The 19,036-nt window shown below is 43.0% G+C and overlaps 1 protein-coding gene across 4 annotated transcripts in view; it reads right to left on the bottom strand.

The window, feature by feature from the left end:
• PCSK5 (proprotein convertase subtilisin/kexin type 5) overlaps positions 1 to 18,658 on the bottom strand; it is a 268,581-nt gene extending 249,923 nt beyond the window's left edge. For 2 of the 4 annotated variants that reach the window (XM_057432936.1, XM_057432938.1), the window contains exon 1: positions 17,847 to 18,658. In XM_057432936.1, the coding sequence (XP_057288919.1) occupies positions 17,847 to 18,044 (198 nt within the window). In that variant the 5' untranslated portion in view covers positions 18,045 to 18,658. The remainder of the gene's footprint in view (positions 1 to 17,846) is intronic. The other 2 variants (XM_057432939.1, XM_057432940.1) reach the window with 2 other exon arrangements.
• Positions 18,659 to 19,036: the final 378 nt, after the last annotated feature.

The raw sequence follows: 19,036 nt of genomic DNA, 5'->3' as shown, positions 1-19,036 counted from the left end.
AATACCTAAATGATATACTGCATCACCTGAAATTTTTGTCACTATTTTATTGAGTTCCAACCCTATTTCAAGTTGTATCACTGAAAAAATGTAGATTTCTAAGGAATGTGGATGGATACTCATGCAGTATCCTGAATGCTTCTTTAAGTAGCAAACAGAACTGACACATTCCATATATTTTTTTGCTACTAGGGACAATAAGGATTACTGTTTCTTTATAATATGTACTCTTGGTTATGTAATAATACAGCATAAGAACAAGGCTTGACAAAGTTCTGACACTGCTATGTCAATCAGGGTATCACTATAAAGGGTAGTTAAAAAATAGGTTTTATTTTTTAACATACCACAGCAGGAGAAGTTTCACAGCAAAGAACAGTCATATCCATTTCCTTTCAAATCTCGATCATGAAATATTTAATAACCACCATCCCTGTCCTGAAACTTGTAAACATCTACCCAGTCCCGTCAGGTTCAAGTCCCTTCTCATTTACAAAACCATAAATCAGAAACAACTCCACTAAAGCTAATGGAATTTAAAAGACATAAATCAGGAGCAAACAAATCTAACGGGGTTACTTGTATGAGTAAAAGATTTAAGAACTGGGCACAAGTTAGATATACTGCTGTATCTCTGTCCACTTATTTAAACATCAATATAAAACTCTTCAGCGCATTAATAGCAATAGAGTTTATAACATTCAAAATGACTAATGCAGTGACCTACAGTAGTCATACTGTTTCCAGTGAACATTTATATTGCCAGCAATAAACCTTTTCACGCTGCACTTTGTCTTACAGAACTGAATTCAACACTTATTGGCCATAGCAATTGCAACGTTTTCATTTAACTGACTTTTTCATAAGTCTTGATTTAAGCCTCCTCTACCACCAATATAGAATCATAGAATCATACAACAGTTAGGGTTGGAAAGGACCTTAAGATCATCTAGTTCCAACCCCCCTGCCATGGGCAGAGACACCTCACACTAAATGATATCACCCAAGGCCTCATCCAACCTGGTCTTGAACACTGCCAGGGATGGAGCATTCACAACCTCCCTGGGCAGCCTATTCCAGTGCCTCACCACCCTTACAGGAAAGAATTTCCTCCTTACATCCAATCTAAACTTTCCCTGCTTAAGTTTTAACCTGTTACCCCTTGTCCTATCACTACAGTCCCTAATGAACAGTCCCTCCCCAGCATCCTTATAGGCCCCCTTCAGATACTGGAAGGCTGCTATGAGGTCTCCACGCAGCCTTCTCATCTCCAGGCTGAACAGCCCCAACTTTCTCAGCCTATCTTCACACAGGAGGTGCTCCAGACCCCTGATCATCGTTGTGGCCCTTCTCTGGACTTGTTCCAACAGTTCCACGCCTTTTTACGTTGAGGACCCCAGAACTGCACACAATACTCCAAGTGAAGTCTCATGAGAGCAGAGTAGAGGGGCAGGATCACCTCTTTCGACCTGCTGGTCATGCTCCTTTTGATGCAGCCCAGGATACGGTTGGCTTTCTGAGCTGCAAGCGCACACTGAAGCCGGCTTATGTTCATTTTCTCATCAACCAACACCCCCAAGTCCTTCTCCACAGGGCTGCTCTGAATCTCTTCTCTGCCCAACCTGTAGCTGTGCCTGGGATCGCTCCCACCCAGGTGTAGGACCTTGCACTTGGCATGGTTAAACTTCATGAGGTTGGCATCAGCCCACCTCCCAAGTGTGTCAAGGTCCCTCTGGATGGCATTCCTTCCCTCCAGGGTATCAACCGAACCACACAGCTTGGTGTCATCGGCAAACTTGCTGAGGGCGCACTCAATCCCACTGTCCACGTCAGCAACAAAGATGTTGAACAAGACCAGTCCCAACATCGATCCCTCAGGCACACCACCATTACTGGTCTCCAGCCGGACATTGAGCCATTGACCACAACTCTTTGTGTGCACCCATCCAGCCAGTTCTTTATCCACCGAGTGGTCCACCTATCAAATTGATGTCTCTCCAGTTTAGAGACAAGGATGTCGTGTGGGACAGTATCGAATGCTTTGTACAAGTCCAGGTAGATGATATCAACTGCTCTACTCCTGTCCATCAGTTCTGTAGCCCCATCATAGAAGGCCACCAAATTGGTCAGGCAGGATTTCCCCTTAGTGAAGCCATGCTGGCTGCCACCATCCACCTTGTTGATTTTCATGTGCCTTAGCATGCCATCCAGGAGAATCTGCTCCACGATTTTGCCAGGCACAAAGGTGAGACTGATTGGTCTGTAGTTCCCTAGCTCATCCATTTTCCCTGTATTGAAAATGGGCGTTATATTTCCCTTTTCCAGTTGTCAGGAACTTTACCTGACTACCATGATTTTTCAAATATGATGGCCAGTGGCTTAGCAACTTCATTTGCCAGCTCCTTCAGGACCCGAGGATGGATTTCATCAGGTCCCATGGACTTGTGCACGTTCAGCTTCTTAAGATTTTCTCGAACCAGATCCTCTCCTACAGTGGGCCCAGGGTCTTCATTCTCACAGTCCCTGCATCTGCCTTCCAAGACTTGGGTGGTGTGGTCATAGCCTTTGCCAGTGAAGACTGAGGCAAAGAAGTCATTAACAACCTCAGTCTTCTCCAAATCCAGGGTAGCCAGTTCTCCTGAAAGCTTTCAGACAGCGCCCACATTCTCCCTAGTCTGTCCCTAGCTTCCCAGATAACATCCCTGTGCTCTTCCCAGGCCACCTGTCCCTGCTTATACAATTTGCTGAAGAGTAATAAAGAAGTGACTCATGGAAATATCTAGGACTGAGTAAGTTCATCTATGTGGTGTGTGCAGGCATTAAATTCTACACTCCTTTACAGTGTTTTAGATCATATGCCCTCAACTTTGTACTGTGTTAAAGTCCAATGATCTTTCACTCTGCAATACGCTAAAGCGAAGCATAAAACTTGTCCAGAGCCAGGCATGATGCTGATACATTCACCTATCTTATTTGGTTAATGATTGAGCTGTACAAAAGTTTGTACTTTTTTTTGTGTAAAAATAAGTTTTGCCAGTATCCATTATTTATATAAGCAGTCTCCATACCCACATGTAATCTCACTGATATGACAAAACAACTTGAGCAACAGCTATTTGTATGAGTAACAGTTTCTGAGGAGGAACTTAACAGTTTCCTAAGCTTAACAGTTATGAACAGGAAAAAAAATGCGTCTTTGTCAGTATCTAAAGATACTGAAAAGAAAAAGCAAGTAAATAAGCAAACTTGACAAAAAAAATCCCCAAAATTACTGCATATTGTAGCATTCAAACCTAGTAAGACAGAAAACTTTGTAACTAATGTAACTAATGTTTTGTGGGGATAAAATATATATATATTACAGCACACCAAATGACAGTTATTCTAGCATAGTTGCATACTATTCCACTTACAGCAGCTACCTGCAATCACAACAACAGCAAAAAAAAAAAAAGACATACAAAGTAAGAAATATGCATATCTCTCCTGCTGTACCAACTTCCACAGTGCCAGAAGAGTGATTAAGTTTCAGTTCAGCTTCCACTAGCATCAGTGGGATCTTCTGCTGTAGAAGTGAGAGCTGCAATAGTGTAGTAGTAGAAGCTGCAATAAGCACATAATGAAGAAAAAATCTTTTTTAATCCAGACCTCAGTGAAGTCTACATTAAGTCAGCATCCTAATGTCTAAGTTCATGGATTAGCTCCTAAATTACTTCAAGCTACAGAGAAAAGTCAAGGAGAAGTGATATTAAATTCATAATTAAATATCTAAATTTACTAAAACCAATGAAATACAGGTCACAGCTTTCACTGTCCATTTCACGCTTTCAAAGAACATTCCTTGGCAGCCTACTTGTTTGGAGAACAAAATCTTACAACCTAAAGGCTGAGGAAATGCTTAACTGTGCATCTGAAAGTAGATTTTTCTTACACAAGGAGAAATATGTCTACTGAATATTTGTTTAATATATCAATATTATATATATAATTCCAAAACACTCAATTAGGGAAGAGACAGTCACTTAAAATGGCAGCAGTGAATTGGATAAACCCAATGGATAAACAGATTTGGATTTCCATTTTGAAATATGTTATCATGTCAAATGAGTCCTACAAGATCAGAAAGATCAGGAAATCCACACAGATTCCAGCCACCACTAGAATTTCTCACTGTGCAGTTAAGTGTGTCAGATTAATATTTGCAGTTGTCAGAAAAGAAATGGAAATTATTCAGATTTCATAAGATGGGAATGGTATTTATCTACAAGAAAGCATCTAAAAAAGCTGTCTGTTGCAATGGTAGAACCATTTATTGATAAGACCTGTGACACCAACACAGTCCAGAGCCCCTTTCGGTCACAGCACAGTTAACTCTTTCAGAAAGCAAGGCTCAGCAACCCTGTTTAATTCCAGTTATCAGTTTTTCCAGGCAACAGCTTTGAGATATGTCAGTTGGCCACAATCATCATGCAGTAGCCTAAGAATTATCAGGAGGAGTCTGTTCACTGACAATGGATATTTAAACTTCTCTGAGCTGAAGCAAATGTACTGCTCGATCCAATAGGCAGAAAGGAGCAATGACAGTAATGCAGAGATAGGCATATGTCGAGACTATCAAGGGAAACCCAGATAATTGTCATACATGTCCTCTCTGGAAATGATCTTGTACCTCAAACAGGTGTAAATAAAATACTACTAATGTTGTGCTTTCAATCCAAGGAAGAGAATAATTTGGTTTACAATGGAGCAAAAGGGAACATTTCAAGAAGAAAACTGAGAATAGTATCATAGTTACTACTATCATGCTAGTTCATAATGGAGCTCTTGTTCTGTCGCAGACATCTGGTCTATCAAGACCTTTTTGGTTTAACTGGGGTATCCACTCACAACTGGTAAAATTACTGCTCCTTGTGCAGGACAGGGCTTGGTTGTTCAAGAGAAAACAGATTTTATGCTGCAGTCCATTCCTGCAGGGAAGCAGTGTTGCTCATTTCCACAATGGGTAGGGAAACTTCTCAGCTTAAAGACCTGCCACTGCTCTTCATTCATGTTCGACTCGCTGGACCCCAGAATACTCATGAAGCCTCAAATTTTTTTTTGAGTTTAGCATGTGACTGATTTGTTTGCTTCACTTCAGCTCAGATGGGTTATTAGAGATAGGATATGTGAAATACAAATATTCTGCAGAGTGTGGAAGGAATATGGATGAAATAGTTAAAGCACTCAGAAATTACAGTAACTGAAAGCAACAGGAACAGTGGCATGAAATCTCTTACTTAAAAAACCGTTTTCACATTTGAGGACAACTGAGTGACAAATGCGAAGTCAGTTTCTAAATGGAGATCTGAAGTACTGTGAACCTTCAAGTCACTACTAGGCAAATGAGTAGGAACTAAGATAATTAATGGACACTTGAAAGAAAAAAAATTACTTCTTTGGAAATAGTTAAATGAGGAAAAATCTGCCTTACAGATGTATCAGTGCTCTGTGAAAAGGTCAAGCATATAGGTAAAGATGCATAGATAGATATACTCTGGTTGGATTTCCAAAAGGCTTTTGACAATATCCTTCACCAAAAGCTTTGAAGAATTTAAGAAGACATGGTAGAAACGGGGAAAAGGATCCTAGCCCAGGAGCTAGCAGGGCCTATAGAGAGGGCTTTAAACTAGGTTTGAAGGGGATAACACCAGACTGAGCTATGGGGTAGGATGCTGCTGTTGGGAGTCCAGCAACTTAATGCATATATGCCAATGCCCACAGCATGGGCAATAAACAGGAGGAGCTGGAAGCTATTGTGCAGCAATAAGAAAGAAATCATGACATGACTGCCATCAGAGAAACATGGATGGTACAGGCTCCTCAGAAGGGATAGGCAAAAAAAAAAAGAGGTGATGGGGTTGCATTGTATGTCAAGGAATGCATCAACTGCTTTGAACTCAGTGTTGTAAGAGAGAAGGCTGAACATCTGTGGGTGAAGATCAGGGGGAAGGCCAACTGAGGAAGTCTGTTATAGACCACACAGCCAGGATGAAGTAAGTGCTCTTCAAACAACCGGGAAAAGTTTCACAATCACTTCCCGTCGTTCTCATAGGCGACTTCAAGCTATCAGATGTCTGCTAGAAGCACAACACAGCAGAGAAGAAACAATCCAGGAGGTTCCTGGAGGGTGTTGAAGATACTTCCTAACCCAGTTGGTTAGTGAGCCAACCAGGGGAGATGCCTGGCTAGATCTGCTGTTTGCAAACAGAGAAGGACTGGCGGGTGATGTGATGGTTGGCAGCTGTCTTGGGCAAAGCGATCACAAAATGACTGAATTTTCAGTCATTGGAGAAGTCAGGAAGAAGGTCAGCAAAACCTTCACCTTAGACTTCCGGAGGGCTGACTTGGGCCTGTTTAGGATGCTGGCCGGCAGAGCTCCTTGGGGAACATTACTGAAGGGGTCCAGGAAAGCTGGACACTCTTCAAGAATGAAATGACCTCAAGGTGCAGGAGGAGGCAGTTCGCCATGTGCCAAAAAATCAAATGAGCGGGGAAGAGCAGACTGGCTGAGCAGGAAGATACTGCTTGAACTTAAGGATAAAAAGATAACTTATCACCTGTGGAAGAAGGGACAGTCAGCCCATGAAAAATACAAGGATGTTGTTAGGATATCCAGAGAGAAAGTTAGAAAGGCGAAGACACAGACAGAACTAAATCTGGCCTCAGGCTGCGAGGGGAGGTTTAGATTGGATATTAGGAACACTTTCTTCACACAAAGAGTGAAATCAGAGCATTGGAACAGGCTGCCCTGGGAAGTGCTGGAAATACTGTACCTGAAGTGTTCAAAAACTGTGTAAAGGAGGTCCTCAGTGACATGGTTTAGTGGTGGTCTTGGCAGTGCTGGGGTAATGGTTGGATGATCTTGAACATCTTTTCCAACCTAGCTGATTAAATGATTCTATAAGATCTTTGCAGAAGCAAGTGATCAGACTGAAAACAAAGATTAGGATCAATTAGTTAGTTGTTTATTAAAAAGCAACTAGCTTCTCACAATGGGCAGAGGTCCCTGCCACCCATGGATTTTTGCTGGGGTCCATGGTAGAACCTCTTCTGGGTCCTACATTATTTCACAAAAAAAATTTACATGGAAAATGAAGTGAGAAACGAAGTGCAGATGTCAGCTACTGCTATCAATCACGGGTGTAAAGACTGCCGCTGCCTATGTGAGCTGCAGAAGGCAGCTGCAGAATTCAGTGATGACAATAAAAAGTCAAATGAAATCACATGTAGACAAATGTGGATGAACGTATGTGCAAACACAACCTCACACTAAAATGAACTGTTTCGCGCTGCCCAGGACCACTGACGAGTGATGCTCTTGGGGCTATGGCAGACTAATCCATGGAAATTCAGCTCAGCAGAAGCCCCAACAGCAAATGGCATGGTAGACATAATCAACAGGAGTACGGATAATAAAGCAGAGAAAATGGCACTGTAAGAATAATCCAAAGCTTTGCCACAATTTAAGTACTGTGTGCAGTTCGATTCCCTTCTATTCAAAGAAGACATAACAGAGCTGGAAAAGTTTCCAAATTGAGAAGAAGAATGGACAAATATATGGTACACCCTCTGAATGGGGAATAGCTAAGTTAAGACTCTTCAGTCTAGATATGATACAATTTAGAGGAAAATACCAGAAATCTAAAAAATCATCTATGGCATAAGAGTGTGCAGGAATCAATCTTCATCATCTCTTTCCGCAGCCATCAAAAGAAACTAGTAAGTAAGAAGCAGAAGAGAGGTGGTTCTTCATGCAGTTAAGCGGCAAGCTTTTAAAATCCTTGGCAAAGAATATTTGGATGCTGAAGTTTACTTTTATTTAAAAGGTTGGACAAGTGTCTGGACAAAAAAAAAAATCAAGAATTTCTAGGTATGCAGAACACATATCCAGTTCAAGCAGTCTCCTGAGCTGAAAAGAGCTGAAGGGAGTGCTAGGGAGAAGCATCAGATGCTTATTTTGTTCATTCTCTCCCACAGACAGTAACTTAACACCACTGGCATACTGGCAGGCAGTCAGGATAGATGACCCAGAATGACCTTTGCATCCTTATGGGTCATTCTGAATAAAGGCTATTCACGTGAGCAAAAATGTTACAGAAACTAATTCTCTATGCCCTAAACGTCATACTACCAGCCTTCCAGGTGCAACACAGCACACATTTTACTTTGTGTTTATTTTCAAGACATCAGGTTACTGTGTTAATACGCTCTGCAAAGAAAAGCTCAATAAAAGAAAACAATGTTCTCTAGATTTATTCAGAGGGAAGGTGATATGCTACTGCTGATCAAGCTAAATATTTTAAAAAAGGAGAACATTTTTTAATTCTAGGCTTGAATTTCAGCCACACAGCACTATTCAGTAACACCTTCACTCCCCACTAAGCACTCTTACGCAAAACCCAGTTGTTTTATTCCAGTTTGAACATGAATTAATAAGGGAATGCAGCAAAGGTTTTAACTGTGATTTGTATCATCTCTATAACTCCAGTTTGGCCCTAGAAAACAAAACATAAATGACAACTATTCCCTGCTGCCACAGAAAAATTACAAAAAAGATGAAAACCATGGCCCTTTGTGATTGTGATGTCTATCCCACACCTGGAAGCATGCCACTTCCCTGGGAGCAGATTCCTTCTACATGGAGAAGTCTGTACTGAGAATCTTTTTCTTTCCCAATTTATTTAAACTATATAATCCATTGATCATGTCCGACTAATCTGCCTTTTACAGTCTCATCTCCATCATACACTGTCATGTGATCCACAAGAATTTCCACAACAAGCTGTTCTGGCAGGATTTTACTGTAGCTCCGATACTCTCTTGGACTTGCCAATGTTCCATTCCAAGAGTTTTTTATTCTGCAAAGATCAATCAAATTGGGTCCACCATGTTGCCAAATAATCACTTACTGTCTTAAGCTATGTATGTTTGGCAAGCAGGATTTTGTTTGATTGTATTTACCCTTGTGTCTGGCAGGTGACAAAGAGCACCATAGTTCTTCACTAGGGACAATATGATTTATTCACATCCATAGCTGACATACATACCTCCTCACTTTGTTATTTTACAATTTATCTTTTGGAAAGGAAGAGAAAGATACACTGGTCAATCACAGAACTAAAGAACACAGCTGCAAAAAATGTAAATACAATACTGGAAATATCTTGTCTGACAAGTCTAGAGAATTATTGCACTGTATAAAGCTGTTGGGAAGTTGTATATAAGCAAGGCAAACAGATGTCAATCAAAACACAGCAACTGAGATGACCATGGGAATTGTAAGCCTATCTTCTAACAGGAGACTAGAAGATACAGAAGCAAAAGTGAAGGCTGGCTCCCCCTGCAAACATGCTGGAGAAACAGATAAGCCACTTAAGCACAAGAATAGATATATACTCACCATGACTAAATTAAATCTGTAAATTGGAAGTAAGTGGGAAAAAAAAAAAGCAACAACAAACGCAATTTTTCCAGACTGAGAACACATAACAAAACCCCTTTTAAAACTGGCTAATTTTAGACTTGTTTAAAACTGGGGTAAAAAAACCATCTTATGAATGACTTAAGGTATATAATAGCAATCACTGATGATCCAGACTAACCTAATATCCTTGAAATTTTTGCATTCATTTTGAGCTGATCCTTTGCAAATTAAAAACTGTATCTATCTTCAAGTTCTACTTAACAGTCCTCTTCAAATTCCTGAAGGCATAAAATTAAACTATGGAATAGTAGGTCAAAACTACGTAACATTGCAACTTTTTTGGTCAATACTTCAGCTAGGGACCTGGATATTGGCATAGGAAAGACACCTATTAAACATAACATACATGAAGAAGAAAAGGGGATCTCCAAGCATGTTGGGAGGCAGAAACAGAATTCAAAAGAAACTGAAACTGTAAAACAAGGTCTGGAAAAACAGGCAAGATTCAGCAAAAAGCATGTGCAAAGTAATCACAATAATCTACTGGATAAATTCATGCTGGAGAACAACGGGCTAGGAATTTGGCAGAATCTATTCGTGAACCACAGATCACAAACTGAACTAAGTCAAAGCCTGACCTATGTAAAACAAGGGAAAGGACTGGGCTTGGATGAAAAAAGACGGAAGCAGGCAGCAGGAAGACATCTTTTCTGATGCCTCTATTTATGTTCATAAAGAAACAAAAAACACAAGCTAACTGAAGGAAGACAGATACAGCTTAGACTTCACAAGGACAAAGAGGATGATGAGCCACTAGGATCAACCGTGGCACCATAGAGCTTCCTTACTGGAGATCTTTGAAAACTAGTTAAGTATCTGCCAGGAAAGATGTGGGCACAGATGATCCTCCTCAAGGGCACTGCGATGAACAAATTATCTGTAGAGATGTAGCCCCCTGCCCTTCATTCCTACAACCACCAGCCACTGTCAGCAGAGGTCATGCCATACCAGAGGTATCATGTACTACTGATTTAACTCTGTGTATTTTCAGATTTCTGGTTCTTCCATTTTAATCTGGTCTGTCAACTTCTTTACGTACTTTGTTTGAGAGGAGCAGTTCCCACAAACATTGTCATTTCTAAATTGGGCTTGCAACTAATTGTTATTCTTAGAAGTATAATTTAGTGTATGCTTGCCTAAAGGCTTTAAATAAAAAATCATCACATAATTTCTAGCTTGACTAGTATTGCTGTTAAACAAGATTCTCATCTTCCCTCATTTTGTAACATATAAAGACCATTAGACTACCTCTATCACCAGAACCCATCTGGCACATCCTTTTCTTCATCCAACTCCCAGTGAAAGCTCACATTCAGCAGTAGCAAACTCTGCTTTCTCTCTCTCCTCCCTCTCCTTTTTAATCACACAGACAAGAGAACTACAGCTAAGGATGAAGCAATTAACCATGGCATACCCTTTGTACTCTCCAATACATGATGGTTTTCTGTTTTTTTTGTGGCATGCAACCATTTGCAAGAATGTTATTTCAGTACTTGCATTTTTCAAAGATCTTTCTACCTGGTGGTTATTCTCTACCAGTCCCTAAGTGTTCGCCTTTCTGCCATGAATAAGAGAAAATTCTATTTTCTTTGGTGTTTCTGTGCAGCCTAGCTACATCTGCATGTGCATACTGCTTTGAGTAAACCTAGCTTTGATTCTTTTAATGCCATACTCCTAGTAATTGCAAGTTTAATACTCAGGGCTTCATTAAGCTCATCCCAGATATTAAATTTTAGTAAAAGCATATTCTGTTCCAGTACTGTGAACACACAGGCGCTTAGGGGGCATGTCTCATCTATTAGCTATCTATATTCTTATTCCGGGGTAGGTGAATTTCGTAGACAAAAGACCTATCATGCTGCTTTTTTGAGTCATCCATGTAGTGGAGATCATGGTAGCAAACTCTTTCGTTTGCCGAGGACAACAACTTAGTGTTAGGCTCTTTATCTTAAACTCCCTTTCCTCTTAACTAAACTTTTTTCTAGTCTTCCAATTTCAAAAACTTATTTTGCAAAATTTCCTTTCACTTCCCATCAGGAACAGATCTGGAAAATGGAAAACAGGCATTCTTCCCATTCTTTCTGATCCATTGATCTTGTTACGTAACATCTTCTCTGTGCCATCTCTGGGACTCAGGTTTGAAATGAGGCAGTATTTATTACCTCTTTGTGTGACTGCTGGCTTTAAATCTGTAAACCCACAACTGAAAACAAATAAATAAAAAAACCCAAGCAAACAGGGGAAAAAAAAAAACAGCCCCCAAAACCAAAACACCTTTTGTCAAATCACACATTTACGTTACCTAAAAAACCACATCTGTATATCTAACAGTAACTCCTGGGCCACACCTCAAACTCAGCACACTTAGGTGTCTTTTGGCAAAGAGTGTGTATTCCTTGCAGGAAGAAAATTTGAGGGAAAGGGTAGCCTATCATTTGCCAAGGGTGGGGAGTAGGCCACTAGCCTGGAGGAGATGAGAAAAATTACTGGAAGAATACAATCAGGAGACGAAGGCTGTGAGATAGAAAAGTGTTGATGTGTCACCCCTGAAGACATTCGAGACCAGGCTGGATGTGGTTCTGGGTAACCTGATCTAGTTGAAGATACCTCTGCTCATTGCAGGGGGGGTTAGACTAGATGACCTCTGAAGGTCCCTTCCAACCCAAACAGTTATATGATTCCATGATCCTCAAACCCTGCCTAGTATGAAGAAAGAAAAAATAATAGAAAGATCTAAAGTTTATTCCTATACTAACTCATGCTGCATTTCTCTTGATTGTTGAAGCCACAGATAAGATACCTTTATCTCTTCCATCACCTTTGGGGTATCAGCTGTTTGCTCCTCCTGCTCTCTTGCACCTTCAAGGAAAATCCCTTGCCTGAATAAGAAACTCCTGGCATCTGATGACAGCAACCTGAAACTGATGAGGCACCACTTTCTAGAAGAGCACAGACCTAAAAAAACTCATTTTGAAGCTGCACATTTCATATTAAAATGAACTCATATGTCCCGTCAGTTACTGGAGTTCCTCCTCTTTTACCTATATAAAGATTTGCAGGAAAAAAGCATACATTGATAAATCCAAGGGGACAAAAGCCTTTATCACTGAAGCCCAGAGTAGGATTCCCAGCTTCTCAGATGCTTCACAAGTCATTAACTTTATAAGCTGGTGCTCCTTTCTCTAGTTCTCTGAGAATATTTCAGCACCAAACCAGGAATCTATATCCAGTGAGAAGCTGTGTTTACAAGAACTGAGAAAATTCATGGGAATCAGCATGATGTATCAGTACGCCTTAATTTTCATGGCTATATCAAAAGAGGGCTTTCTTCTTTCACTGTATAGTAGAGAATCTCCAAACTATCAACACGGTTTCAATATTCATGCCAGTTGTATAAAATGCTTCACAGACTTCATGTTTAGCCTTCAGTAGCTGCCAACAGTGAAAAAAGAATTACCCAACATCAGTGATAGATATTTTATCTCCAACAGAAAGGTCTGCATAGTGCACTACAAGATAGAGGGCTAAAATATGTCAGCCAGGAGCTGCTGGGGGATGTGTTATACCCCAAACTGCTCCATCCAGCATGCAACTTTGAACAACTCCTTGGCTGTTCTGCATTACACAACTTTATCATAGGCCCAGATGGATGGCTAGTCCAGACCACTTTCTTAAAAGACCCACGCAAAAAGAATAGGGGTGGGGTTTTTTTTTGTTTTTTTTTTTTTTTACAGGCAAGGATTTGCTTGCTACAGAAACTACTGATTGCACTTTAAGGGAAGACCAGAAATGGCTGCAATATATGGGGGGGGTCGGGAGAGGAGGAAAGAAAAAAAAGTCAATTCTACGCATTTAAATCTTCCTATTACACGCTTGTACTATTCTAAAGCCCAATAAAAATAGGAGACCTTGGGCCAATTGTCTTGTAGCTTATACTATGTTTCACTGTGTTTGCTCCACTGTCCTTAATACAGATGTGGTTATGCCACAGAAATTACACTACCAGTAACCAAGTACTCAAGCTTAAAGTTATGGGACAGGCCTTTAATATGCCTTAAATGAAGGCCTGTTAACTTGAACGTCAGCTCACACATTGGTAATGGTATGGAAATACAGGATAAATGAGCAGTACATTGGAGCAATTTGCAGGAAACATGAATCAGAAGACGTAGCCTGGAAAAACATAAAGAGGATTCTTTCTCTGTTGTGTTGTGTCCCCTAAAAATTAATGGAAAATTCCTCTTTTGAATAAGAAGAAAAGATAAAGCATCAGATTTCTGTAACAAGAGATGGAGACCACAGAAATTTGAGAGCAACAGCTTACCAGAAGCTGTGAGTTGCAGTTCTTTACTGCTCACCAGCAGGTGTTCTCAAAGTCTCCTTTAACATTTATTTCTGTCGGACTCGTCCAGTCATTCAGATAGGTTTTGTAGCTTTCCTGACAGCACTATGGCAATGGAAATGGACTTAAACAGAATCCCAAGACTCAGTTGTATATTCTCCAAATCTCGCAAGCACCAAGAAAGAGGGAAAACTAAACTTCACCTGTTACCACAAACACATCAAATAACAAAAACTGGGAAAAAGGATATTGTCCAGTGTTTCTGATTCACTGCCCTTCTGGGTCTACAGTCTTGTTGCCACTGATCAACTTAACTTACCTTTCAAAGACATTTTTCCACAAACACAATCTGAATATTGCCTACTCTTACCTATCTTACCCCTAACCTACCCTAAACTGTCTCTTCCATGGTACCTTGCATCTCCACCCATGCAAAATTAACAGGGTGGATGGTAAGAAGATCTTCAGAAATGTTGTTTTCCACTATTCCCTTCAGCCCTAATCATACAAGTAGCTGTTGTCAGAATACCCTGGTTTGCAACTTTGCAAATCCACCTATCTGAGTTTCATTTTTACGCATAGTTTTACTACCTCTTACCTTGAATATTTTAATTCCATTATTTTTCTTGGTCATAGGTACTGAGTTGATTTTTTGGGCCAGCTACTGGGATTTGTATTTAGCTTTTTTGCACTTTCTCCTTAAAGGTGAGCTTACAAATTGAACTTTTTTAAAGAAAAGAAATATGCTTAATGCATTACACTAGGGTTTTTTTTCATCTACTTCAGGCGATTTGGGGATGTGTATTTTTATGAGAAGTAAACAGCTCTTACTGACACTTTCAGCTTTAATTACAATCTTTTAGCTTACCTAGAAGTCATATTATCTGTAAAACCAAAGTTTAACTGCCTGGCCATAGCTGCTACAAAATACAGACATTAAGCACGTGAAGTCTTGCATCGAACAGAAAATTCTGCTTACTAGTTATCTCTTTCAGTGTTTTTATAGTACAGTCAACTAAAAGGATGTCTTTCAACATCTTATACCAAATAGAGATTTTTTTTAATTGCTTATGATTGCCTCTCAGTAATAAACAGTAGATTTTTGCCCCATATTCTTACTCTTTTGCACTTCCTGTTCTGCCTCAAGTATCTTCCAGCTTTTCCAGATCTATGCAAAAAAGCCCATTACAGGCAAATATAATTCATCAGTCCAGAGCCTTCCTGACTTCCTTTCTCTAAAAGTTAATGCCTTATTCCCTTTATCCATTTTCATTGATAGAGTCTACAAAGAATGATCAGTAATCTTTACAGAAAACAATGCACATTTGTTTGTATTTTCAAGAAATACGGTTATAGAATTATTTTACACAAGCTTTGAACTATGTATTTACATGTTAAACTAAGTATGGTCAGACCACAGCCATTTGGATTATTTTATGAACTCTGAATTCTATCTAGCGTCCACATCACTCTGAGAAAAGATGAATAAGCACTAGCTGGGAATAAAAGGACAGACACTGGACCACCAACATACTAGCAAACACGCTATCACACAAATACTACTTGGAGATGATTTTGCGAGAAATGATCAGAAACTTAACACTGGCCATTGTAAAAAGATACCCATGAAAGGAAGCTCTGCATAACACCTTGTGCAAATGCACAACACTTTTTAGGGCATGTAGCTGTGAGTGCTGAGCTCTATGCTGGCACGGTACAATGACATATAGCACCAAGTTAGTCTAATCCAAAACACATACAACAGCAAGTTCTGAGGAATTTCTTCACATATACCCACTGCCTGCTTCTTGTTCTTAAAGGCTGGTTATAACCAGAAGATAAGGAATCACCCACCAGTCTAGTTTATATCACTACTGAAGTTTTCTTTCTCATACACCCATCATTTAACATTCTTACATTCGTCTTCTACTTTAACTTTCCATATCTGCGTACCTACGTAACGGTATTGGCTCCCTTCACATACACTCTTTTTATCTGTATACTCAGTAATGCATTTTCCATTTTTTTCATTATTTATAGTCTCTATTTTGTCTCATTCCCATCTATACACCTGATCAGCAATGTATCTCTTATTAATATAGGTGTATACACAGCACTTTCAGTGACATGGAAGAAGCAATAGTGCCTTGCTCCATTCTTTTCGTAATTCCACATGAGGTTTGGATGTGCAAGGTATAAAAAACCAGGCTTGCCCAGCTGGCCTGACCAAAAGAGATGCAGCATATCCTCCAACTGACTGTTGTTTATTTTGGCACTATAAAGGCCCAGACAGCAATACAAGAGAAACACCTTGGGCAAAAGGTGCTCATAAAACAAAAAAAGAAAGACTTTATATCTGGATTTATAAATGGCAGATTCAAGGTGGGGATTCAATTTTGATATGAAAGCTTCCTCCTGAATTTCTGTGCCTCCAACTTGGAATAACACTACCGACCTGCCCAAGTGCTCTAAGAGAGAAGTTGGTATCAGTTCTTCTAAGTAACTGCATCTTTACATACCCTGTTTTGTGCTACTTCAGTGCCATTTTTCAGCTTTTCTCATGCAAATTATTTACCTTAATAAACTGCACAGCTCCTTTATCCAGGCTTGCAATGACTGGGAACGGTAGAGATGCATACTTCAAACTTTGAAGTCAATGATGCAGTACATGGGGAACTCATTTTACAACACAAATAATAATCAGGTCTCACTTTGATCCAGTTGATGTAAAAGGCCTGTTGCGTAAACGCAGCTGCATTTTTGTGAATCTCATATATGATGAAGCCTGCTGTACCTGTAAATGCTCATTTCTAAACCTTCAATTCATGTAGTATAAACTACTGTTAGAAAGCCTGTGCTTGGATGTTCGCAGCCAAGCATGCAAAGCAATTGTTTATTTTTCACATGTTCACCTCGATAAATCCTACATATGCAAGTCATATTTTGAGAATAACTGCCAGGAAATCTTAGGATACTTGGCAGAAACTCTGTCAGAAAAAGTGATCTTAGGACATTTCAAGCGGCAACTGTGCCTAGCTGCAGTGGGGAGGGGATTTTTCAGACTGATGGGATCCAGGAAAAACCAGGTGTTTCCTCACTTGCAGTTCCCGGACCTGGCTGGATCCAAGAATTTTCTCACGGGGTAATTTCTCGATCTATCCAGTCCAGGTGTTTTCAAGCGAAACATCTGCGGACTCTGCAGAGCCCAGGTGCTGCCCAATGGGCCGGCTGCCGCGGGCCCAGGAAGCTCAGCCTGGAGTGCTGGTACCCCGAGGCTGACTTCTCCCGCCCGTGCATCCACCACACCCGGCGGAAAGCGAGTGGTCTACTGGACGGCTGCTTTGGCCCCGGCGGCGGGCGGTATGGCTCCCTCCCCGGGGCAACCCCGCGTCCCCGGCCGCCGCACAGAGGCGCCGGGGCCACCCCGAGGCAACGGGACCGCCCCTGTCACCAATTCCCCCCCGCACGTCCTGTCAGAAGGGGGGTCGGGCCGCCCCCCTCTGCGGGCCGGTGGCCGCAGCTGCCACGTCCTGGCCGCTGGGGAGACGGTGGCTCGCTGCAGGGCGAGCTCCTCTTGTACCGGCGTTCTTTTCTTTGCAAAGGGGGCAGGACAGTGCTCAGCCGGAGAGCAAAGTTCACCCGCGGCGGAGGCAACATCGCGGCGAAGACCCAGACGGGCCCCACCGCGCCCTCACCCTCGCCCGCGGGCGGCTCCGCGGCGCGCGCGCCGCTCCGCACCTGGCCGCGCTGGGGGCGCCGCGACCGCGACTCCTCTGGCGCGCCCCTGGTGTACCTGCCCCCGCGCATCACCTCCGCAGCGGGAGGCGGGGACAGTGCCGGGGCCCGCGGCTGGGCCGAGGTCGCGCGGCGGCCGCGGAACTGCCCGTCCCTTGCCCGTGCGCGAGCGGCAGCGGACCCTGCCCGCCCGCCCTTCGGCCCCGCCGCTGGCGCCTGCTCCGAAGTAGTTGTAAGGAGCGTTACCTGTCCTATATTGACGTATCCGTATTTGCTAGCTATCCTGTTGGCCTCCGGGAGCCCCCCAGCTATCCGAACAGCCCAGTGGTTGGTGTACAGACGCGTCCTGCAGGCGGGCAGCAGGAACCCCAGCACCAGGGTGAGCCGGCAGAGAAGGTCCCCGCCGCCTCCACCTCCCCAGCAGCAGCGGCGCTTCCAGCCCATCTTCTCCTCCTCCGCACGCAACCCCCACAAAACTTCTCCTTCCTTCTTCCGAGGCTCTTCTGCTGACCTCCGGGCGGCACCGGCGGCGCGTCCTCCGAAGTTACCCCGAGGAGGAAACTAGGAAGAGCTTGGAGTAGTGCATTGAACCGCCCAGGGGTTAAATGATGAGGGGTTGTGAATAATGGTTATAATCGGTGATTGCTGCTGTCCCCTCCTCCCGCCGCTCTGCGGGGATTAAGTAACTTGCTTGGAAAGCTTCCCTCACAGTTTCTGAGCGCCAGCTTCTCCCTCTGTCCCCAGCTATATAGGAAGTCGTCTCTCCGCGGAGAGGAGGGCTCCTTCTCCCTCTCTCTGCGCTCCCCTCCTCTCTGTCTTCCTTCCCCTGCTAGCGGTCTTCTGCCTCCTCTCCCGCTCCTGGCTTTCCCTCGCCTTCCCTCTCGCCCGGGGTCCACGAGCAGACCGGCTGCGGCAGCAGGCGATGTGTGAGTGGTGGCAGCTGAACGGCTCAGTTCACTCCGGCTCGGCCACCTCCTTTTCCCCTCCCTTCTCCTCCTCCTTCTCCGCCTCCTCCGCCCGCCCTCGCTCCCGCCCGGCAGCGCCGAGGGCCAGGGGAAATGGCAGACGTGCTGGCTTCGCGCTCTGCCGACCCCTGCGCTCCTGGGCCTGCGGCTACCGCCAGCCCCTGGAGCTGCCCCTCGCCCTGCCACACTGGGAGCCCGCCGGCGGAGCAGCGGCGGCCACCTCAAGGTGCGAGGCCTGTGGAAAGGCCTCGTGCTCGGAACCGGCTGCGGCCCTCGGCCCTGCTCTCGCGGGGTGCCAGGGCCGAGGAGGGGCGTTGGGAGGGCGTCAGCTGCCCCTGTCGGTCCCGGGGGAGCGGGCCGGAGTGGCCGTTGGGAAGCGAGCAGCCTCGAAGCTGCTTTACGGGCGCTCACGGGTTCGCACGGCGACCCCCCAGGGAGTCGGAAGGCCATTACATTATAAACGTTGCTCGG

This window comes from Pezoporus wallicus, unplaced genomic scaffold (assembly GCF_028554395.1).
Source record: "Pezoporus wallicus isolate ANWC-B61680 ecotype Strahan unplaced genomic scaffold, APGP_CSIRO_Pwel_v1 contig_2910, whole genome shotgun sequence".
NCBI lineage: Eukaryota > Metazoa > Chordata > Aves > Psittaciformes > Psittacidae > Pezoporus > Pezoporus wallicus.
This window is presented reverse-complemented; position numbering and strand designations above follow the sequence as displayed.